We start from the raw sequence: 24616 nt of genomic DNA, 5'->3' as shown, positions 1-24616 counted from the left end.
GAGCACTCACCTTCAGGACTCTTTGCCTCCCACAACCAGAATGGGAGAGAAGCCAGAATATTCTAGAGAGGGGGCACAAAATACAGGGAAGGGCCTGAGACCTGTGCTACAAAATTGCTCGTATTTCACCATGTGGTGATGCTTGCACATTGGAGGTTGATACTTGTTGATAAAGGTTCTCAGGTTTGTATTTGTCTGTTGCAGGATTTCTTAAAAGCTCTGGGCAGCATTTCCAGTTTATTTCTATCGGAACATCTTATGGAAGAGCCCAGGAGTAACCGCTGTGACCTGACCAGACAATCTCTAGGTACCGTGACAGCACAAAGTTAGTGGAGATGGACTCTCTGAGGATAGAAATTACTAATGAAGATGCAGATGGAATTTTTAGTGTTTCTGAATGCACTGTGAGGTCCTTGCTGGGAAAATACTGCATGTAGGAGGTCTCTATGTGCGAAACCAGCACTGGTCTTTCTGTTTGTGGATGTGTTGCACTGGTGACTGCTGAAGGATTCATATCAGCAAATAGATCACCAAGTCGGAAGTTCTTTAAGCACCTTGATCATTGCTCAGAGCTGTTTTTTCAGACTCATGAACACTTTTGTGTTTGTACAGTAATAGACTGTGATCAAACCAGGAATCAAGTTGAATGGACAAGTCCCTCTGTGAAGCAGGGGGATTGCTTCCTGGTGACTGGCTCATCTCTGAACTTAATGTGGTTTCTTGCCAGGGGAGGGAAAAGGTAACCTGTTCTGCAAGATGAGCCCGTATTTATTTTTCACTGTGAGCTCAATTTCGAATATTTGATTTTAATGTTTTTAAGACTCATTTTAGAAGTTAAAACATATTAAATATATATACACCAGAAAATGTGTAACATTATTCTTAAAGGATGTAGATGATTAAGTTAAGTTTTCTTCCACCTCTTGATGGAAACAGAGCTTGTTATTTCTTGGAATTTTTAATTGAAATAAGGGAGAAAATACTTGATTATATTTTTCACTGAAGGCAGATGGCAGTATTTTTATGACTCTTTTTATAGTATGTGAACATAAATGGTATGTAGCTGCTATTTCTTGTTTTTTATAATCCTTCTTGCCTTGAGTTTGAATTTTATCAGACAGGAAATACTCCAGCAAGTAAACTACAGACTAGAAGAACAGACAAGAAATTTAGCAGTGAAAAAAGCAGTGCCACCTTCTGGAGAGATGGTATGAAAGGAACCTTTTTTATGGAGGGCAGTGGGCATTTCCTGCTTTTGTGGATAGATCATAAAGCCAGGGTGCAAGTTCCCTTTCACCCAGCAGGGATCTTCTTCAGCAGGAGTTTATGCTCGGGACTGCTGGGGGTTAGCAGAAAATTACCTGCTCATTAGATGATTCAGGATAATTTTTCTTTTCAGAGGATCTTTTTTTCCTTTTGTCTGGCAGTCTGCCATTAGTACAGGTTTGTCAGAAAGCAAATATTGTGTTAAGACCAATGTTTGGACTTGAAGCTGAGTATCTTGCTGATTAACTTACTTACCTCTTCCTTGTATAAGGTGGAAAAAAGTAGTTTTCTCAGTTGAGGTGGAGGGGAAAAACACAACCAGGACTAACTAGGTAGAACTGTGGCATCAGTTGAAATGTGTGATACGGAGGGGAATGCCAGCATCTAAACTCCATTGAGGTTGATTGGGCATACACCATCTGTGTGCTTTTTTTTTTTCTTTTTCTTTTTTCTTTTTTCTTTTTCTTTTGTCTTTCTAGGGATTTTAAGACATGACTGAGTCAGGGGTTCCCTGAAAGTAGGTGTGCTGTGTGTCTGGTGAAAGCAGGGTAATGCAAATTGAAATAGCGAGTACTGTCTCTTGTTTCATACCTACTTCCTGAGGCTGAGCATTGGGTGATGTTTTGCTGCAGAGCTCAGTTGAAGTTGTTGTTTGTTATAATAAATACGATTAAATGTCCTGTTTTGTGTCCAAGCTGGTGAAATACAGCCTCTTTGTACTGGGACAAAGTACAAAAAGGTGCCTTGTCACAAAGCACGGTGAAGAAAACATATGGTGATATCTGTCCTGCATGCTGCTGTTTTGCCTGTGCTGCAGTACTGCATCTGTTACTTGACCGTGGGAGATAGAGGGAGAAGCTGGATAAAAAGGTGCTCAGTCTCTGGAACTGAATTTATTTGGGTATCTAAAACTATTTGCGTAGATACTGCGGCCACAGGTGTTTTGTGAACTCAACCTAACTCAGTTATCCTTCTGTAATACAACATGCGTGGAGGTATTTATTTAAAAGGTGATCTAAACCTGAAGATCAGCTTACTACTGCTAGAGAATGTAATTGTGCTCCATTGGGCAGAAGTCAGTCTGTTCTTCAATGTTGTCCAGCAGGTAAGAAACACCTCTGCTTCTGTTTTCTTACATTGTCATGTCATTAATCTACATAGTTAATGGGTATCTCATGTTAATTATGCTTGGTGACTTTGGGGAAGCCAGGCACCTGACTCTGCAGCCAAACTTTGCAAGAAGGATACAGCACTCTGGGCAAGTAGGAGACCTACGCCTTCTATCACAAGCTAACCTTTTTGGCTTCATCCAGGTAAGTGTTCACTGAGTAGAACAGCACCCCCTCCTGTGTAAGTACAGTTCCAGACAGCTATCTTAACTGGAGCAAATACCACAGGGCATTTCTTTTTCTTGTGTAGAAAATACATTTTATTGTGGATATGAAAATAGCAATCTTGATTAAGAGCAGAGATGTAACAGCAGGTGGTACAGATGCTTGGTCTGATCATCTACTGCTCAGCAGTAATTGACAGGAAGCTGGGTTTTTCCCATTGTAGTTTAACAAAGTAGATGATGTCTGCTAGGTTTTATTTCTTCCTTCCCAACAAACCATTGCCATACATTAAGAGGTACTAAAAAATGTTATATTTGCAAAAGAAAACATCCATATAAATAGGCTTTTTAGTATCAATTGACAATTGTATTAAAAAAAAAAAAGTTACATTAATACCGATAAAAATAAAAATCAGCTTTGATAGCATATAAAAATGCTTCAAAACAAGCATATATAAATAACTTAATTTGTAAACATAGAAAAACCAATCTTATGTATATATAAAAATAAACATCTGCTGCACTGTACAATAAGACATTATCCTTCATAGGCACTGGTTTCATTGACCCAGGAGTCCCCCTAGATGTTTTTCCTACCAAAACTGCTTCAACTCTAGTGCCGTCTCCAAAATAAAAGGGAAAAAAAGCGAAGCACTGAGCAAATCTTTTGTGGACTGGCTGAAAGCCACTCATCTCCTCCTGCAATCCCTTCTTGAAGCAGCATTGGTGATAGCCAATAAATACACCTTGCTGCAGTTCCTGCTCACTTTTTCTAGGGCTTTAATGTATTACCTTGTTCAAGCTTCTTTGTTTTGCCTTCCCCAAAAAGGTACGACAGGGTGCAAATCTGGACATCTGCCTTTTGGTGCAGTTGCTGAGGCTGTGGAAGATGTGCAGTGCTGCAGGTGAAGCATCCCCTGACGCAGCTTGGCAGGCTGCTAAGAAAGGCTGAGCCTCACCCCAGGAGAATGGTAATACACTGAAGGTGTAAGAATGTAAGAATGGCCACCTTGAGTAAACACAAAACAAATTTATAAGAAATGATGTGTTTTATTACTCTTCCTGCTGCACCTGGGCAGGGAGGAGCCTTGGGCTGATATGCCTCAAAACTACTATTTCTTAAATATCAATTTAAAATAGCCACTGTCACTTCATTTAAAACTTCTTAATATATTAATGATAGGAAGTAACATAGAAGCTGAGAGCCAAAATTACATCTGTGCAAAGATAGAGTTAAAAATAGATTTTGGCTCTTGAAGCTATGGTGGGAGGTGTAGTGAGCTTGTGGTATGCTGGGAAAACATCTCTGACCCAAAGTACCTATGTGTGTTCCAGTAGCAGAGATGGCTCTGGTAAGGTGGGTGCTTGAATAAATGTTTCTCATCTGACAAATGTAAAATGCAACAGCCACGTGAACAACGTGGGCTTCTGTGAGCTAAGGAAACTATTCTAGCAGCCTTTATTGCTTAGAGAAGCTAGTTTAGGTGATTTCTGTACTACTGTGCTGAAGACCTACATGAAGTTACTTAGATACTTGAGTTGGCTGTGGTTTTGTTTAATTTTAGGAACCTGTGACCAAACACTTGAAGCCTGACAACATGAGTATTGGACAGAGCTCAACAGCTGCCAGGTAACTGAGAGGGGAGACACTGTGCTTACTGCTATAGAGGCGGCTGTTTGTCTTGTGAACAAAGAAATGATGATGAGAACAGGACCAGGCTGGATTTCCTGCTCTTAATGCTTCTAGGTAAAAGTAGAGACAGGCTGATGGAAAAAAGCCATTGTGGAAAAGTGCTGGAGCTACTCTTATGAGCGGGATTCAAATTTTAGGAACATGCTGACTACTCTGTACTACTTTCTATTAATGAGTTATTGTTTAGAACTGTCAGTTTGGTTTCTCTATTTCAAAGCACCTAATTTTGTAGTGCAGTAAAACTGTGTCCTGAGGTGTGGTGGTTTCCACTGTTGCTGCATAGTGTAGTGGTAATCGAAAATCCCTTGTACTGTACTGGCTGTAAGCAGTCAGCCAACTATGAGAAAAGTCTGAGATGACTTATAAATGTCATGTTGCCTTAGCTTCTCTCCAAGGGGAAGTAAATAATTTACCATGGCAAGCTGACTCTAGCTGCTGCTAGAGGGATCTGTATCTGATATTTATCTCAACACAAGGACGTGGCTTTGCATTTCTGCTCAAAAGTTTGTAAAAGGTCTCAAGCCACGTGAATACTATTTCCAGGTTTTAGTACATTTCATTGCTTCCATTGCCTTTTTTCTCGCCACTGCTCAAACTTTACTGAATGGAAAAGGTCAACTTTTTATAGTTCCTTGGAAATTGAAACAAAATGATACAATTCTGGTTATTGTAAAGAGAATTCTCTTCCTCTGCTATTGATAGAGACAGCACTCCCTTCTGCTCATGGAGAATTTTCACAGCTGTTTCCAGAAGATAGGCTACTCATAAAACTTGCTGGGTTTCTTCTAAGCAGCATTAGCTAAAATGATGTTTGTTATTTTTTTCCAAGCTATACGTTTTAGTAGTCCAGAATTAGCAATTAGACTCCTCAAGTGAGGCTTGATTGTTCCTGATGTAAGAGCAGACATTTTACATTACCCTTATGGATGCTTGTGTCTCCTTGCTACCTTTCAGATGAATATTCCAGTTTCTTGATCAATGCTAACTGGCAAGGAAGTGTGCTAGTCGAGCAATGACCAAAGGCTGCCGCTTAGCGATGGAGCTCAGGAGCCGTGCTGGGATCGCTGGGGCACCCAGATCCACCTGTACAAGGTAGAAGAAAGGCAAGTGTTGCATGACCCATTTTTGAACACTTTCTCCAGGCTAAACTAGCTCTGTTGCTGCACATAAAATAGTAAGCACGAAAGTAGTTTACAGCCAAATACTGTGATTTCTGTGGTGGACTGGATCTTTTTCTTCCCAATACTCTGTAGACTTTGAAGGCTTTGCATATTTGATAGTAGTTTCTGCAAGTACAAACCACGCTGGTTCTGGGTTTAAGCTTAAATATTGCTAGTTCGAAACACAGGTTTGTAGTGTTACTGAAAATACATATTGCATTCCACTAATACATGCATAAAAATGTGTAGAAAACTTTAAAATACGTTGTAAAGGGATATGCTAATAATTACTATTTGAGGTTGCTTTTTTTTTAAATTACCTATATAAAACGTGTTTTTAGCAAAGTTTAAAGGACTAATTCTAATTGTCACTAGCTGCCTTCTAAAATAAATTATGCAGCATGATATTCTTTTCTGGATGTATTTAGGTGGTTGGTGTCACTGACCTAAAGGAGCCTGCTTTTTCAGATGACTCTGTAGTCAGTGGAAGGCGAGATTTTCTCACTCTTAACTAGAATCCTCATCTTCTCTATTGTGTTTATTTAAATGCAAAGACTTAATGACTTCTGTTGAAGAAAGTTAACAACGTGCATTTCCATACGTGTCAAAAATAGTTTTAGCAGAGGTGGACTTCTATGTCTCCAATAAGACAGAAATGCAAGTGAGATTCTCCAGTCCCTAACACTGAACTATCATGTACTGGTTCACTATGCAAAAGCAGAATGTACAAAAGTTGTGAATTAACAGTTACAGAAGAGACTTGGTGTCCAAGGCAGCAGATTCACATAGTGTAAAAAAAACTGTGGATCATGTACATAAAAGCAGAATCCTAATTAGACTGTTATCGAACGTGACGTACAGTAATGAAGGGTCTTACCTGAGCCATGTAAATAACTCTGGTGATATCTCTTCCATTCACCACATCAGGTTCCAGGATCCATGCACTGGGCAAAATTTCCCCTCTCACCACGTCTTTACAAGGGTGGGGCATGGATGCATCGTACACAGACTGAATAGCCAAGACAGACAAGTTCTTCTGCATGAAAGAAAGCATAAAGAAGAGAATTTTAATTTTTTGATGCACGCAGCATTGTTTTGCTTACCATGAGGCATATTTCTCACTAAATCAGCTCCTGTTTCGGTTTTTTTTTTTTTTTTTTTTTTGTCAGAATCCTGCTTGTTTGTAACAAGAATATGCTGTAACAGTTGTGAACCAAGCACTATTAGGCAGTAACAACTGTCAAATGCCAGTAGATTTAATACATAATTCATTTCTGTCAAATGAGCATAGCTTTTCTTCCTGTTACAGCTTTCTCTGGAACTATGAGCATAACCTTCTCTCCCTTCTGCCCTTGAACAGTGAGTTCAGACAAGTTAGTTTCCTCTGTCTTAGAGAAAACACACTCACCACACAAAACTTACCTCTTTGGCTTCTACAGTAATGCAGCAGAAATCCCGTGGCTGCTGTAGGTAACACAGGGAGGTATCAGTCACTAAATACACTGCAGAAAAAGTATCCAAAACCAACAACAAACAAAGGGAAAATTAATTAGGCTTTGACAACTGTAACTTGTCACACTTCCCCCCATCCTTCAAAATGCACAAACAAATTGTATTTGAACTTGCTGCAGTTAAGAGCAAAGTTCAAGCTAACATGAAGATGCTAATATTAAGGTACTGTAATTAAAATGATGCTGTTTGAAAGCACCTGTATCTTATACTTCTGCAGCGTATGATTTGTAATAGCTGTACTTTGAAAAAGTCTTGCAAAATGGAAGCTCCTACACTAAGTAATGAACTGGCTCTTCAAGTCTGAAGAAACAAGATGTATATTTCTTTCTGGCTGATCTGAGCTGAAGACTCCACAATGGTAGTTCTGGTCAGTCAGTGCAGTTGGTACTCACCCAGCTGAATGTGACTTGTTATCTTCTTGTGTATTCGAGCTGTGCTGATGGATCTGTCATACAGGTGCCTTTTGCCCAGATCTCTCACTAGTCCCCACACATATGAAAGAGGTCTTTCTATCACTCCTGCTCCCAAAAATCCGTGCTTTGTTGCTGAAGGGAAGACTTTGTAGTAAACCAGCACCTCCTTTTCTGTACATTGGTATCTGTCAAAGACAAATGAAAGGTATTGGCACAAAAGATGATCAACTGCATTAAAGATCTCCCATGATAAACACCTGCCATAAACTTACTTCCAGCCAGCAGCTGCTTGACACGTGTAGAGATTCCTCAGGTTATGAGAGCATGCTGCCATTACCTTAGAAAATAATGACAAATGTACATATAAGTGGGAGTTATCTACATTTAAATTATGTTCAGCTTCTGCTGAAATTATCTGAAATTATGTTCAGTGCTGCTGCAGTATCTTCTACTCAAGCTATTCAGTGAGCTTTACAACAAATATTTAGTTTTCTTGTTCTAGTATTACTCTGGGAGTTTTAGCAGTCAGACTGATAAGTCCAGCCTGAACAATAGTGTAGACCTCTGTGAGAAAACTGCACTGGGGGAAGCGTGCATCTCCAAGTCAAGTGATTCCATCTGATCTGAAATGTGAAGTTTGCATGCTTTGCTTCTGGCTATAGAGGCATACAGGTATTTAAGACTTGCACTGTACAAACTCTTAGGAGCTAGAAGCATTCAGCATTATCACCAGCTTCACTTGAATATTTCAGCTCACATGCAGCGGTCATTCCTGTGCTCCACTGTTACAGCCTGTTTCCTCCCACTATTTAAAACTGCTCAGCATATCCTGCTATACCCAGCACTAATTACCTACTAGGAGTGCAGAAGAATAAGATTTGTCTCACACACTTTCATTACAACATCCAGTAGAAGGAATAAGCAAAAACTGTGCTTATTTACTCACCTCGGTGGTAGCATTAGCCAAGATATGTTTGGATAAATCTTGGTATCCTTGTGTTGATGAGGAGCTTACTGAAATAGTTAACCCATGAGTGAACCTACAACTGATGCTGTCTGAAGGAAGTGGTGGCTCAATTCTGCTGTCTTCTGCAGGAGACAAAATTGTCATAGGAAAGTAATAAAAAGGAAAATCATCACTGAAGTGGTGCAGAAGATGTAGCATTGAGCATTCAGAGGAACTTCGACCCTCCTAAAGAAAGACTGTTATCATTCTTGGTCTGGACAGCCCACATATTGGTAATTACATTGCAGTTACGTTTTGCATTACTCAAGTATAAACATTATTAACTACATATAAGCTAATAACCTAAAGAATAATATGAAACGTGACTCTGGGAATACAAATAACAACTTGCATGTACAATCCTATACTCTTAGCCCCATGCTTCTTTGGTTCATTCAAGACATTATCCTCCTTGCAGCCTCTCCAAAGACTGTACAGCAATGCTACAACATCAGAAGAACAACTTTCTTAAGAGGAACTAAATCTCCAATTACTTTTCTGTGCTTTAGCTACTGATGACAGTATTTTTTTTTCTGAATTCATGTAATGGTAAGACAGCTTCAAAATACTTAGAATCAAATTAGATTGGGATTAGCATAAATTAGAAACCTCATTAGGTTTTGGGATACAACACAGAAATAAGCAGGTGAAAATATACTTTACTTACCCAGTGTTGAATCCTTTTGTAGCTGCTCTATCATAAAAAGCTGACTGTTTCTAACAGCTGAACGACCACGTGTGTCTCTTGAAAGCAGTGCACTTCCAGAAGAAACCTGGTTTAGCAAAGAGCAGAAGTGGAGACTTTTGGATTGAACCAAGAAAAATAAATTGTTACATTATCAAGAAGAATATCTGCAACCAGCCTGCCTTTACGAAACTGGAAGCTTGACATTATGACAAGTTAATTTCTTTGCCTCTCAGCTGGTTATGAAATGATAGCTTAACTGAGGAATTTCAGCAGACAAGTATGACAAGCTAGCATAGGTGCACACTCCAAAAAGCAGTTTAAAGTAAGGTGGTGTTCACACACACAAATCCCTGAGTGCATCTCTCTTCAATGAGGAAGGCACACTGAAAATACTAGATTCTGGCTCATCACAAAAAAAATGTTCCTTATTGCTAAAATGTGACAGACAGTGGCACTGCTGTCAGTCATAACACACTGGCTTTTACTTACAAGTTAAAAAAAAAAAAATCTGAAAAATGAAATTGTCACTGTCCTTTGCAGGACATGTTTAATGCTCCCTCCTCCCCCGTGTAGCCCATCTATGTGTTTGTTAGGACACAAACTTGTCCTGCTTGATAGCTGTGACAGAATATGAACCACCTAGAATTTGTCCTTGTTATCTCTCTTACTGTTAAAGCATTAGGGGATGTTGGTCTTGCAGCCAGTTATTTCTCACCTGTCCTTCCCAGCTGCTCAGTTTACTTGCAGTGTATGTAGCAGTATTGCTGCTGTTGTAACCTGATGTTGGGCCAGAGGATAGACTGAGGCTGGATTCTGTACATAAGGTGCTCGTACTTGCAAGAGTCTTCAGCCTTGCTTCCTCCTGTAATAGAGATCAGAGCATCACAAACTTGTATAGCACTTACTCAAATCAGTAACGGCACTGGAAAATGAAAGAGGAGTAACATGAAGTCCATTTTCTTTCAAGGAGCATTGGTAAAAGCTGTTACTTTTTGCTTCATACAGAAGATATTTAATAAGCAGGCTCATTTGAAACTGTAAGATTATATGAGCAAACCAATGCATCAGTCTAGGAAAATCTGGATAACTGGAGCTTCTGACATTGTCAGAAGAGTCCAGGCTTTCTTTCAAACCAATTCCCAGACGTCTTAAGGGGGAAAAGAAGTTTTAAAAAAAAATCTTTTCTCAGTCCCATTTGTTACTTTTTTGCCTAATTCTTGTGCTTAAATTATTGGTCAAATTCAGTTGTTAAGCACTGAAGATCTTACTGCAGCTCAGTGCCAGCCCAAAAGATGAAGGAAAAATTACATAAGAAAATACTGAGAACTTCAAGATGATTTATTCTTAAAGTAAAGGGTACTTTAAGTATTTGGTTTTCAATTCAGCTGAAGTTTCACAAGAGAAGTATGGAAGCAGATGTGGTAAGAACCAGTCACCCATTGGAGATTCCTGAACTCTAGGTGCCTTGCAGGGCAGAGAGCAACGAAATGACAGTTCACCACCTATGAGAGGAAGGCTGCAGTTCTAACCAAAACTGCACGGTCAGGCTGTGACAGAGATTAGCGCATGAAGGTGTAGTCAGAGACCAGGCAGAACACGTACCTTCCAACAAGGTATTGTCCTCAGATACCAGCCAAGTCACACTCATTGTGCAAAATAGGTAACAAAGTGCAGAAGTTAAAACAAAACATGCACACACGGGACAGCATAACAAGAGGAAAAATAAAAAAATAGATGAAGGTCTTTCTGCTTAAGTACATGCTGAAACACTGAAATAAACTTATTCTCTTTAACAAAACTTCTCCAAAGACTGAGTATGTTCCCAGCAGGATGACTCCAAAAGTTTGATCCAAAGTGAAAACAGAATTTTCTTGCACAAAAAATGTGCTCAAGAAATAGCTCCAGGAAGATATAGTTCAGAAGCACGAATAAGATAACAGTTATCAATCTCAGTAATAATGATTACTGAGAATTTTTTTAAGACCAAATTTGTATTTCATTATTTGTTTTTCTATGAATGATGTCAGACAGAAAAACTACTGAGCTATAAAAGCCTATTTAAAAAATGCATCAATGTGAGTAATGGGGAACAATTTCCTCTGTAATGCTCACCTTCTGTAACTGAGCAAATATTTGCTCCCTTATACGTCTTTTCTCTTGCTCAGCTCTCTCTCGAAGTTTGTCCCTTGCTCGTGCAATTTCAGTTTTGGTTTCCTCTCGTGCCTTTTGATAGTCTCTGAGCATCAGTTCAATCTCTGAAGGGTGCTGAATGCTTCTTCTTTTTGGTTCTTGAACTCTGTAAGGATAGGTAAGGGGGAAAACATGTATACTTACTTGAAATAAGGTCACCTCATGGAATATTGTGAGAAAGTCCTCTGTCAACATGGAACAGGACAATTTGCCAGAACAGCAATTAAAGAAAACCAGTAAGTCTCCCTTTGCCCACTAAAGGTTGTAGGAGAATTAATCTTGGAAAACGATTTGCACTGAGAGTGCAGTTGATCAGTGAGATTACTCTAGCAATCGCTCTGGTTTCTAAGCTTTGTAAGATCTAAGGTTATGGCTTTGGCATAACACCCAGAAAGTAACTGTGTGTTGGGAAAATGCTGCCTCCTGCCCAACTGCAAAGGAAGCAGAAATCATTTAGGGGATGTAGTGGGGGATGAGAAAACACTATTAAAAATGATAGAGGGTTCTGAAGAACTTCATTGGTATGAAAGACTATTTGCCATGACTTACAAATTAGAGATGGAGCGAGAAGACAGATTAGTCAAAACTGAATCTTTGGCATACATACATAAAGCAGGTGCTGGTTATGAACTGAAACTCAGTGGAAGATTGTAGTGAATGTTTCCTATAATCTGGCACACATTTATCCTGAGACAATTAAGAATTCTGCCACAAGTCTCAGATCTCAACAGGAACCATGAATGCACATCCATCGTGAACACTTAATGATCAGAGGGTCAAGAGTGAGGGTTTGAATTCCTACCTGGTATTTTCCACCACATCTTTTCTCAGCTGTTGCAGATATTCACGGCGCCTGCTAGGAAGATCCAGATCCCTGTGACTTGCATCCAGGGTCTGCAACAGACTCAGATGCTTCTGAGGACTCAGACTTCGGCTCCTTTGGTATCTCTGCAGCCTTTTTTCTCTCTCCTTCCTCAGGGTCTCAATAGTCCTCATGTGTCTGTCAGGGAAGCACAAGTAGAGTGACAAAATGAACCCTGCAAAGTTACAATTTCTGTGGTTATTTTTTAACCTTTAAAATGTAAAGTCTTAAATACTAAGTAGCTTTGTAGTAAGAAATTTCTAAGAATCTAATAAAATACACTCCCCCTACAAATATCCCTTTCAGTCATGCACTGAAGAAAAAGAAATTCTAAAATGCCACTGCTTTTGAAAGGGAAAATGGAGGAAGGAGATAAGTGCAGCTCCTCCTAACCATTTCAGTTACAGCAACTTCCCAAACAGTTCTATAATCCAATCTCTAGAATTTAGGTATAGATTTTTTTCATAATTTGTTTAGCGTCATTACAGGTTGCTTTCCCCCCCCCCCCAATATTCCAAAGGTTTTATTCAGGGAAGCATGAGATGCATAACCAAGCTGCATGGATTATATATATATTATATATGGATTTTTTTAACAAATCTATGTAATACACCATTGTGGTCACCAGGGAACACATGGTCTCTCTTATAGTGACTAAAAGTTGTAAGAATGAGGTGTCACTAGATGTGAATTACAACGAATCTTACACTTACTTCAATTTCCTTAAATAACTCCAAAATTTTTATCTTAAATCATTATTTAACTACGTAAGTGTAATACTGTACCTCTTCACGTAGTGTTCTTAGTGTGACTAAGTGATAAAAAGCGCTCTTTATTTACATTGTACGAAGCTATGCGTGAAGTCTATTCAAAATAATTAATAGGGAACAACTTCAAGCAATTACCTTTCGTAGAGCTGCTGCTTTACTGGAACCGCCATCAGGTCATCTGCAGCTCCACTCTGCAGAACCCTCAGCAGCGCGTCCGTTTCACCAATGCCGTAGTTCAGCTTTGCCTCAGTCAGTTCCACAGTAAGGGGATGCTGGTGCAGATCCAGGTGTACGCCAGACATGATCTGAGCGCGCTCTCTCTGAAGTCTCTCAATCTCTCTGCTTCTGCTGCCCCAAAGTTGGGATTTCCCTTCAATTTCCACTGTTTGTTGGCTTCCGGGCTTACTTTCTGCCTGGCTGTGCAGGTCAGTTGCACTGCCACTCAAGCTGAGTGATGAAGGTGGAGGACTGCCCTTAACACCACACCAGTTGCTAAACTTGTTGTGTACAGGTAAGTCACGAAGACTGTAGCTCCGAGGCCTGTAAGGCTTGGCTGAAGTAGTACTTTTCTTCAGAGGAATTTCAGTGTCACATTCGATTTCAGTGACAGAATTTGGGTTGTCATTTTGTAAGGAAATTTGTGCATCGCTCACATCAGAGAGAAGAGAACAACTGTTCTCATTTTTCCAGAAATCGTGTAATCGTAGAGAAGCTGCTCCTACTAGAGGTTCTGAGGACTCACTAACATTTGCCTGACTTGAACAAGTGGCACTACGCTTTGGATTAAAAAGTAAGTCAGAATCTGGAAGTGAGTGTTTGTGAATCAGAGCAGTATCAGAATTTCCAACATAATTCTCATGTCTGATTCCCCCGAGCACAGATCTTCCTTCCCCTGTGACATACATACAATGGAGTGAACGTGCCAGCGGACTGGGGTCTCTAACATCATCTGTTAAAAACTCAGTATGGCCAGAGACCTCTAATGTGCTGCTAGAGTGGTACAGTCGTTTTGCACAAATTGTAGTGTGTGTGCCAACAGTGAGTCTGTGCTGTTGTTCCACAGCTTTTGAGTCATCCTTTCCTAAAATCGTTTTGGACACTTTTTTATCTAAGCAACTTCCAGATATATTTCCTATGCCATTGCTGTCTCTAGAAATGCTGCATTCACTGTCTGTTTCAGTCTGTGAAAAATTGTCCACGTGAGGTTCCATGCTGGAATGTGGACCTGATCTTTTCTTTCTCTGACTGTGAATGGGGCTTGAAGCATCACTGGAAGATCCAAAGGGTTCCTTAATAGGGCAGAAAGCCTTACTAAAAGCGTTCTGGCTTTTAGGACTAGCACTAAGAGTAAGAATAGGGGAAGAGGCTCTGTCCACCAACAGAGTATTTTTGCAACGAAGTTTTCTTTCTGCTGGAACCTCTAGCTCATTGACACTTCTTTTACCCTGAGCATAAGATGATGGAGATTGAAAGCTGCTACTAGTAGGGCTGCTAACTACAGTGCATGAAGAATCATCTTGCCCTGAACTCACTGAAGAGGATGGAATGGATGAAACTTGGGCACTAGCAGGAGCAAAATTCTGCTGTGCATTTAACGATGGTTTTTGAAAATCTAAGGTGGAGGTGGAGGTTCTGTGTAAGAGAGGCAGGCACATAAAGGAATCTTCCAAAATGCTGTCAAGACTGTCATGGAAGTCAGCATTGCCCAGATTTCTCATCTCTGTTCCTTCTTGTCCTTCTTCCAGAGAGAATGTTTTCTCCTTCCTTTTAGGAACCTTATCTGTTGCATCTGCACTGATTCCACTGAAATTGCAGTTTACTGCTTTAGCTGCCCTTAATTCATTTTCTAATTTTGTCTGCACTTGTTTTTCTTCATGTTTGCTTTGAGGTTCTTCCAAAGTCTCGGTTTGAGTGCCTATATCTGCTGTAGTCTGAGTGCAGCTGTCTGATCTAGTACTAGTAGCTTTTGCACCCTTTTCCATTCTGCTTTGGTAGATCTTGATATTCTGTTCGTTATCTATAATATTTTGTTGGGAGAGGTTTCCCAGAAGCTCAGAAGTGTTCTGAATAAGCTGTGACAGATGCATGGATAGATTCTGCATACTTGTCCAAGAAGAATGTTGCTGAAATAGGTCCCTGTTTGTTTCCTGCCTTCTTGCAGAAACATCTGTGTAACTTCTCTGGTGTCTTCTCTGCCTTTTATACCTTGCTGTAGCCACTGTTTGTGTTCCCTGCTCACAGGTAACCCCTGGTGATTTTTTGGAAGACCTTTCTGACTCAGATGGATATAACAATACAATTTCATCAACTTGCACTGAAGAGTTACCAGGTTCTGCAGAAGGATTCTTACGTTCAGCAGTGTCATTTTCTGGATTAGTTTCCAGTGTTTCAATGGACACATTGCTGTACTGCTTGTTACTGTCACTCGAGTATGTGGATTCAAAGCCTGGTCTAGCATTGTCCCATCCTTGAAGACCTTCAATACTGCTTAAAGTGCTTGATAAAACTTTCGCTGTAGCATATGAACTGAGATGAGAATGAAAAGGAGAATTCTGAGAATTCAATCCATTGTCCACACTAGAACATCTCGTAACTTTACGATTATCCAGGTTTAAAGGCATTTGATGGTAAGAGACATCGCTTGCACTTCCAAAAACATACTGCTTCCAGCCAAGCTTGCATGATTCTTCTTGTTGCCATGGATGAATATATGGGTTGATATCACTTGAACTAAAATGCATTGCATCTTTACTGTCGTGCAAAAATAAATCTGTTCCTGTTTGGTACCCAGCTTCTTCACTACACTGAGCTACAGAACTGCTCTTTGAATGGATATTTTCTTTCGCACCCGCAGAACTGTGAGCTGTGGGCAGTAAAGATGATGGAGAATGTACAGTACTGTCTTTTAAGGACTGGCTGCTTTGGGTCCTTGCTGCATAATTTTGTAAATTTTTTGGATCACAGTTGGCAATCTTCTTAGTGTGTGTCATTCTTTGCTGAAATCTGGGTTTAGATTTAACCTGCAAAATGTTCTTTGATTCCTGCTTTGAAAATCTTTCAATTACATGAAGATCATCTTCAGTTGGTGATGGAGGCTCCACGCTCATATTTAAATCTTGTAGTGATCTAGATGCAGAATATAACAAAGAATCTGCCAGAGATGAAGCTTTGAAAGTATCATCTAAATCAGAGAACACAGCTAAGGCTGGAGCTGATAGTCTGTGACTTTGCAGATAAGGTCTCTGTTCAGTTTTGCAGTTCTTTGTATTATATGTTGTAGAACATGGCCTTCTGCTCCTGAATTGCACCAGTTGGGGTTCTTGGGAAGGCAAACCATGGTTTACCATGGTTGGTAAAAATTTTAAGGGAGTACTTTCATTATTCATTAGAGAAAATTTCAGTCTTTCTGATTTCATTATATCATCTCCTGCTATTGAAAAACTGTCAGCATGAACATCGGAACCTGCATTATTTTTGCAAAGTAAAATCTCTTTTCTGTCATCTGTATTTGTTCTGCCTGGGTTATTATCACCCGTAGGCACGTATTGACAATTGTCCTGCACGTCCGCAGGACTTTTTTCAAAACCTAAAACACTGTGATATGGTTGTCTGGGATCAGAACTTCTGCTGTTTGTGGGATATGCTGGACCAAATGAATCATATGTGTGTTCAGGATCCACATTAACATCTCCTGGATACAGATGTTCCAACACCTCTGGGACTGTTAATTCATTTGGCGAATTTGAAGATACCTTAGTTTGCATTTCAAGATGTTCTTCATCTACTGTTTTCTCTTGCTTTTTCTTTACTGCAAAATGTTCAACCTCAGTACTTGAATGCAGTTCTTCCTCGTTTCTGTTAAGTATTTTTCTTATCTGTCCCTCTTTAACCAGAGCTGATCTTTCAGTATCCCAAAGAGGTACTGTTGACAATACCAGAGATTCACTATCATCTGGCACTTTCTCTGCATGTTCTGTGCAAGCTTTCTGTGCAGGAACTTTACCCCAGTGATGTTGATCAACTTCAGTATTATTGTCAAGTTGCTGACAGTTACTTCCATAGACAGGTTCCACATCTACAGCAGAATTCTCATATGAAGCAGAGTTTGTGTCTGATACTGGGTAATGCTTGTTTGCTTTTGCAAGAGAAAGTAAAATAATCCCTGAAGCATGTATTGGCTCATCAAATACCACAGACTTATCAGACTGGGTGTCTTGCACTTGTAAAACAGCAAGTGGAGAATGCTTTAATATACTTGCGTGTGATCTATCACACGTGCCATTTTCACCATGGTCTATATCTGAAATTGGAGAAGATTCTGAAAACGTTCTCATGGATGGGTGATTAATTTCTGCAAATGCTGGGGCAAAGCCTTCTTTCGCTGAGTGCAGATCAGCAGAACTAGACGATACCTGCTCAGTCAAAAAGGTGTCTTGAAGTGAGACTTCAAGCTGACTAACTGTTAGAGATTTTGAGTCATCGAGTGAACAAGTGTTGAAGACGCTTACGTTTTTGGAGTTCTGAAGCAGTATATCAGTGGGGGTATTTTCTGCAAAGTAGGATGGAGCATGCTTTGATTCTTCACTGCCAGTCTTTCCTTGGCTTTGAAAAATGGGCACTCCTGATTCTGGTATAGTCACACTAGAAGTGTTACTGTACTGTTCTAAGTATTCAGGCATTTTATTTTCTTTAGTATCATTGCAGTTCTGAAAAGAATCTTGAATTATTTTCCCCACTTGATCAGTTCCCACAGTTTCTTCAGGGATTTTATTACCTTGAGCATCTGTAGCCTCTGTAACTGCAGAACTGCCATTGTTTTCATCTCCTTTTTGTGGAACATCAGGAAAAGTTAGACATGCACTTAAAACAGTTGATTCACTTTCAAAGTATTTTGTTTCTTCAGAGAGAACAGCATCATTTTTACATTTCTCTCCACTGCTGTCAGTCAAATCATTTGCATATGATCTTGGGCTATTCAGGAGACCAGCAGAATGTTCAGAAGTACAAGATTTCCTCTTGTAATTTGGAAACCTTACTGAAAGGGTCAAAATGTTCTCAGAAGCAGTGATCTCAGGATAGTCTACACAGCAATCCTTGGAAGTCTCATGACCCTGATAATGTCTTGGCTCACTCTGGCATGTCTTGATATCTGGAAACCTTGCATTATCATTATTACTGCTTGTTATAGTATAATTTGTGTTTAAGCATTTCTCTTTGTTATCACTTTGTGTTGAACTTCCTGAGTGAAGTTCTCTCTCAGCTGTACTAATGTTGTGAAATATATTTTGAGAAGAGATTTCCAGTAAAGCATGCTTTGCTTTTCCCCCCATATCTTCCCTTGCATCTTTCTCTGAAGGAGAAAGCAGGCTTGAATTACTGAAGAGCAGCTCATCGGGCATTATGGTATCTTTTTCCTCTTGATCTTTTCTTTCTGTGGAATTAAAGCAGTCTTTTGATATTTTGTTAATCATTAAATCTACACTGTGTTCTTCATGTGAGTTAACACCCTCAATTATATCTTCAGAAGAGTCTAATTCTTCTGAGGAAAATGAATTTCCTTCAGCCCCTTGCTTAAGCTCAACCATTTCAGGTTCATGATTGTCCACTCCACAGGGCATAGAAAAGCTGTTCGCGTTGACAGGTTGCCCAGATGCAGAATAATCATTTCTAAATACAAAGAGGTCTTCCTCATGTCTGTCCTTTGTGGTCGTGTTTTGCAGGAAAGCTTCATTTTTACTTTGAATTTTGTCAGAATGAGCTTTGTTGTTTCCCTCTTTTTTGACTGTTTTAACATGTGTATCAACAGAGGCCTCGTTTTCCATTAATGTTTCATAGTACAGAAGAACAGCTTCAGTTCCAGCATTGCCATTAGATGGTTTTGTGTGACCTTTCAGTGCAGTGGAAGCATCTTGAACAAGATGGGAATTATCACTTACTTCAAGACATAAAAGGTGACTTACAGATGGGCACGGGGAGTCTTTAACTGAACTTTCTTGGATGTTTTTGGTAGTCTTCAATGTTGCTGCTGAATTTTCCTGTTTGCTGTTATCTCCATTATTTGTAGAAAAGCTAGTAGATACCCATTGGCTTTCTTTTAAGATTTCACTTAGTCTGTTGTCCTCGTGACAGCTGTCTTTGCTTTCAGGGAATAATTCATTCAGGTTTTGTAGAACTATCAGTTCTACCTCCTCCCTGTTTCCTAAAAACATCTGCTTCTCTGTTTTGACCACAGCTTTCAAATGCGCTTTCTCATCAACAATTCCTGAGCCTGTAGCATCCAGTCCACAAATTTCAAGTCTTCTAACAACACTTACGTTCAAGTTTTCTGAAGTGCCATGCTCAGGATATTGTGTTGAACAACTCAGATACACATGGCTGTTCTCTTTACTATGAAGACTTTTAGATTCTTCTTCAAGTCTGTATTGGTCATTACAAATATTATAATCAACTGAATATTCATACACATCTATATCTTCCATAGATGTATTTCTTGTATCTGTAGCAGAGTCTTCTGAGCCACCATCTTCATTCATTTCAAGAGGACTGTGGTATTGTGAATCATCTACTGACAGTGTATTCTCTCCTAGTCCTGAAGGTGTAAGGTATCTTTCAGGGATCTTGAACTGATTTAAAATTTCTTCTTTGTCATCTCTGTTACAGTACATCTGATGCAGAGCTGGAAATTCTTCAGTAAATTGAACATTTTCATCTGTGTGTTTGTCTTCTTGATTCCTAATAACCATTTCCTCTGTGTTTGTCATGATGATTTGCTCTTCACTCCCAGTCACTTCACATACATCAATCTTGTTTTTCTGGTCAAAGTCTTCATGGGGCAAACTATGTGGCATGTAATGTTCAGTTAAATTGCTAGAATCTATTTGTTCTTCATTTTTGTTTTTTTCTAAAATATTTCCTTGCCTATCTGTGATTAGTTCCATAGTTTCTATATTCTCTACATTAAACACATTTTCTCTTGTTCTGTTCATCTGCAAAAGCCCTTCACAAGCATCAGGTAAGCCTTGAGCATTCTGAGTAAAATCTGTTCTGTGGGAATGCATAGCTGAAGGCGAGCTTTGGGGAGAAACAGAAAGCTCTGATGAATAAATGCTGATTATTTTCTCTCTTTCCTCTTTTTGAAAAAAGCTATCAGAGTGCATGAGTACTTTTGACTCCTGAGCGTGTTCTATACCGGTGCTAACTACCTGTAATTCATCTTTCTCTGCCTCTTCAAGTGTCAGGTGCAGATCTGTATAAAACTCGCACTGAACCTCAGAATGTATGATACGAGTGGGTTTCTTCAGATTCTGAGATAGATTGATGCCTTTAAAATTCTCACCACTCCTATCTGCAGTTACACTTTCAACTTCGGCTACTGAGCAGTCAGGTACACTTTCTATCTCTCTTGATTTCATTTTCACTCCATTTTCTTCTAGGTTGTTTGCACTATTGTTTAACTTTGTCATTTCTCCAGTGTTTGCTTTTGTATTCTGATAAGGAACCACATTTTCTTCTGGATCAGCTTCTGGGTTTCTTAAAAACTTGGATTCTTTACCCGTACATAGACTCTCCTCTTGGGAAACAGTACCTAGTGTATCTCTGTTGTATTCAAATACTCTTCTCAATTCTGAGTTAAAATGGTCTTCAACAAGCAAAACGTCCTCTGGGCAATCACATTCAAAAAAGGGTTCTTTCTCTTCTCTTGATTCAATTAAGAACTTTGTTTCTGTTTCCAAGGGAATGGTTGCATCAGATTCCACAGCACTGTCGGTCGCCTTACACATACTGTTCTTCTCCCCTGTTGATGTCGAAGAGCACGTTGTACAAAGACAGCTGGAATGTATGACAGAACAACATTTTGTGGCCCTGGCTCCCAGAGTGTGATTAGATGTGGCATCACAATCTCCTTTCACTATTGTAACATGCTCTAATAGCGTATCATAATTTTCAGTCTCAGATGCACTTTGAAAAAAATTAGCTTTCGGCAAAGCTTTGTAAAATATGCTTGAATTGGATTCTGGGAGCAAATCACCTGTGTTCTCACCAACAGCAGCAGGGAAGGACTCAGTGTCCTGCCCATTTACATTCACTGTGAGATAACTAACTTCATTTACCAGTAGGTTCTTATATTTGGATGAAAACTCTTTCTGATCTGTAACCCGAGAATTCACCGTACCGTGTTCTTTGCTTTCACTGCTTTCTTCTCTTATGTTGTCAGTGCACAATACAGAATTTTCTGAAACGTGCTGGGACAGGCAACTTACAGGACTGTCTGCTAGACAGCACCCATAGGAGTAATTTTTTGGAACAGGTTTGCTTTTAAATTCATAATGATTTAATGAAGACAAGTCTTCATCCCTTGGTTCATGTTCTTCTTTCTCTCTGAGTGAAGGCTCCTCTGATATAATCTCTGATAGGCTGTCTATGCTTGTTTCCATACAGATTTTCTCTTTTTCATACATCTCTATTGGTGTTGCACTGTAAGCAATAACTAAAGGGTTACATTTATGTGTTACCTTCTGTGAGGAAGAATCTGTATTTACAGTTGCTGCTTCTGCAGGTATTTGTTCATAATCTGTATCTTGCAATGCTTCCAATTTACTCTCCCTAGACCTGAGGAGACCTTGTGCAACAGCTGATTCTGCCCCTTGTCCAGCCAATACTTGATGCTCCTGAGTGCTTCCCGGGGAGCACTTCTTATTTGTTAAGTCATTGAGAAAAAAACTTTCATCACAACACGTTGGTATTTCCCTTCTTGGAAAAAGCTGCACACAGTTTCCAAAATGTACTTGTTTTTCTGCTGAAGTCTGTGTTGAGACTACATTATAGGCAAGTTTTGTAGAAGATCCAGCAGCAGATGCACCGACAGGCGTACTGCCAGTGTTTGAATCTGTTATCCTTGGTTCTATCATTGAGTTATTGCAGTCATCATCTAGGTCATCTTTTTCAATAGTTCTGAGGAAATTGCCTTCTAAGTCTGCTTCCACACAGCTGTTTCTCTTCTCCAAAATGTACACAGGCAACACAGAAACAAAAGGTGGCTTTTCCAGCTTGAGATCTTTCAACAGTTCTGGATGAGTTGTAGGGAAAGAATCCTCCTCTTTTCTGGCTATTGGTGACAAGCTGTCTGCAGTAGAGAAGCTTTCCAAACAGCTGAACGCTTGTGTGCATTCAGTGATAGACCTGTAAGCGGATAATTCATTTATTTGTTCTTGTTCAGGATGATTTGCCATTGAATGTTCATAATAGTCAGGTTTTACTGAAGTATGAGCAAAAGAAGAGCTTGGTCCTATTGAACTTACAAATGTGGATGTTATGTCTTGAGATTCCAAGGAAGAATTTTCATCTGTGTTTATACATTCCTCACTCTCAAAGCCTCTGCTTGCAGCTGTTGTTTCAGGTAAAGGTACTTCTGATGTGTCAGAGGAGAAACTTGTGTCTATTTCTTTTATACCATGTGATAAATGAGTAATGCTGTGTATCTGCTTAGAGCCAGAAACAAAAGAAACTTCAGCAGCTGACTGTTTTAGATCATCTTTCTTCAGCCAACCTTTTGGTTTACTCAAAGAATAGAAATGAGCATCTTGAAATTCTAGATGCTCATGGGAAGAAGGCGCTGTTATTCCGGGGCTGCTGATTTCAACCTTTGAGTCATACGATGACCAAGCATCAGTTGTAAGCAAAGGATGTCCACTTGCATAATAAAGTCTTCTATCAAGTGACCTTTCTTGCTCTGCAAAAGAGACCTTTGCATCCTTCAGAAACTGCTTGCTAGCATTATTGAAAGCAGGCTGTTGCTTAGTGTCCAAATAGAAGGAACTACTCAGCTTCAGATTATAATTTGTTACTTCTGTATCTCTGCTGCAGATCTTGGACTCATGGCCTTCTTCAGTCTGTACAGTTGGTGGTCTTGGAGTTTGTAACTTCCAAAAAATCTCTGCTGGGACTTCATCAGATGAATCAGATTTGGATTCTTCTACTGGATCTTCTGTTGGCACCTCTTCTCCATCACCCAAGCTGTCCAGAGAAAAGCTTCTTTCAGCCTCTCCCAGTCTCCTGTGTGATGCATACGATGTCACTAAAGATGAAACACGGTGTTCAGATCTGCTTTTGTAAAGCTTAGCTGGCTGGTGGCGGGCCTTTAATTTCTGAAATTGGCTTTTATTTTGCTTTTTGGCTTTATTTTCCTTTTCTACCAGAGAGTCTTGTGACATCTGACTGTCATCACTCTCAGAATCTTCTGGGTTGGCAAGACATTTATTTCTGTGGAAATCGTCTTGCTTCAGCTTCTCTGTGAAAGCTTTTGCATAAGCGCAGGAGAGTGAATCTACAGAGTAAGTACTGTCAGTATCAGAAATCTCATTTTCCTCATCTTCTTGCCAGTTCCCAAGCACGTCTGTGGCTGTTTTAGACATTCCAGCACTTAACAGCTCAGCACTATGCCATTTTTTTTCAACATAAGAGAGTGGTGCCTGTGTGTTCATCTTAGTGAGATTTCCAACTGATGTTGCCACCATCAGAAATTCTTGATGTTCCACCGATGAGTTCTCATTACTTTGTAAGTCTGAGGGTGGCACTCTCTCCAAATTCTTAGCTGCTTGGTTTGGATGTGCAGATGGTAGGTTTCCATACACTACTGCTTTCTTGATTTTGTTAACAAAATTTTCTGGGGAAGGACTATGGCCTTTTGTATTGATATCCATTCTCGTCTTTTTATTGGACACCTGAGCTCTGTTTGATTCTAGACAGCTATTTGCAGGCTGACTTAAATCTCCTAGCACCTTTGTTTTTGTCATTCTTGTCCCTGTAATAAAGGTTTCAGGCTCATTTTTCTCCTTACAACAATCAGGAGAGGAGCCTTTAGAGGTCTGTTTTTGACATCCAGCCTCCCCTGGGCCATCATTCAGCTTCTCCATTTTTTGATCATTTTTATTGATATGAGCCATGACAGCTGAGTGAATACAGTCCCTTTCTGCCCCTTTTTTATTTCCAAATGAAGATACTTTTTGTTTCTCAGATAGCTGCATCTGAACTAAAAAGGAGATACCTTTTTCATCATTAAAGTCATCACTCCTGGGAAAGTCTTTAAATTTTCTGTAACAGTATTCCACGGATGAAAACTTCCCTGGTGTATTGCCTTCGGAGCATTGATCAGTATTTGGCGAGGTAGATAACTTTGAGATTGTTTCCCCATTCAACAAACAGCTGTGGAGATAAAGAAGAAATAAAGCCCAATACTTGCTTAAATAACATGCTTCATGTTTCCATATTAGTAACATCTTGCAGTTAAAAGTAATGACATGTGAAACAACCACCTTAACAACAAATTAATACCTTGATGCTAAGTTGTACAGCTTGATATTTAATCTTCACAGTTTCAAGTAGCTGCAAGTTTTAGTTAAAAATAGAAGATGGTTCTAAGTCACAGGGATTCACTTTGCGGACTTAAGCCACTTCCTGCCTCGGGAGCCATGCTGTGATAGACATGCTGTTGCCCTGACATTTTAGTACTGTGTAGTGCTGTATTTGGCTTGAGAAGGTTAATCAACTTCAAAGTCCAAGGCAGAATCACACTAGTAAAAGTATTCTGAAGGAATAATTTGATCCTAATCACAATAATAATGCAGAAACAAATATTTACCAGCAACACAAAGGCGGCAAGAACAAAGTTGAGCAAGCTCTGGTAAGCAATCACAATGAGGTAAAATGTGCAGAAAGGATTGATG

General features: G+C 39.6%; 2 protein-coding genes across 2 annotated transcripts in view; one reads left to right on the top strand and one right to left on the bottom strand.

Moving 5' to 3' along the window:
• The window catches only part of CDAN1 (codanin 1), a 57685-nt gene that overhangs the window by 26744 nt on the left and 6325 nt on the right, over positions 1-24616 (top strand). The window contains exons 28-33 of the mRNA XM_052696121.1: positions 205-2371; positions 2473-2579; positions 3429-3584; positions 4165-4229; positions 5247-5384; positions 13584-13683. Of these exons, the coding sequence (XP_052552081.1) occupies positions 205-330 (126 nt within the window). The 3' untranslated portion in view covers positions 331-2371; positions 2473-2579; positions 3429-3584; ... (1 more) ...; positions 5247-5384; positions 13584-13683. The remainder of the gene's footprint in view (positions 1-204; positions 2372-2472; positions 2580-3428; positions 3585-4164; positions 4230-5246; positions 5385-13583; positions 13684-24616) is intronic.
• STARD9 (StAR related lipid transfer domain containing 9) overlaps positions 2668-24616 on the bottom strand; it is a 98917-nt gene continuing 76968 nt past the window's right edge. The window contains exons 24-34 of the mRNA XM_052696120.1: positions 13029-24095; positions 12064-12261; positions 11184-11367; positions 9787-9933; positions 9051-9156; positions 8324-8466; positions 7650-7714; positions 7357-7562; positions 6875-6954; positions 6330-6488; positions 2668-5375 (exon numbers count right to left, since the gene is read on the bottom strand). Of these exons, the coding sequence (XP_052552080.1) occupies positions 5274-5375; positions 6330-6488; positions 6875-6954; positions 7357-7562; positions 7650-7714; positions 8324-8466; positions 9051-9156; positions 9787-9933; positions 11184-11367; positions 12064-12261; positions 13029-24095 (12457 nt within the window). The 3' untranslated portion in view covers positions 2668-5273. The remainder of the gene's footprint in view (positions 5376-6329; positions 6489-6874; positions 6955-7356; positions 7563-7649; positions 7715-8323; positions 8467-9050; positions 9157-9786; positions 9934-11183; positions 11368-12063; positions 12262-13028; positions 24096-24616) is intronic.

This window comes from Tympanuchus pallidicinctus, unplaced genomic scaffold (genome assembly GCF_026119805.1).
Source record: "Tympanuchus pallidicinctus isolate F22 unplaced genomic scaffold, pur_lepc_1.0 scaffold3, whole genome shotgun sequence".
Taxonomy (NCBI): domain Eukaryota; kingdom Metazoa; phylum Chordata; class Aves; order Galliformes; family Phasianidae; genus Tympanuchus; species Tympanuchus pallidicinctus.
Note: the sequence above shows the minus strand (reverse complement) of the source record. Positions and strands in the feature narration are given on the sequence as shown.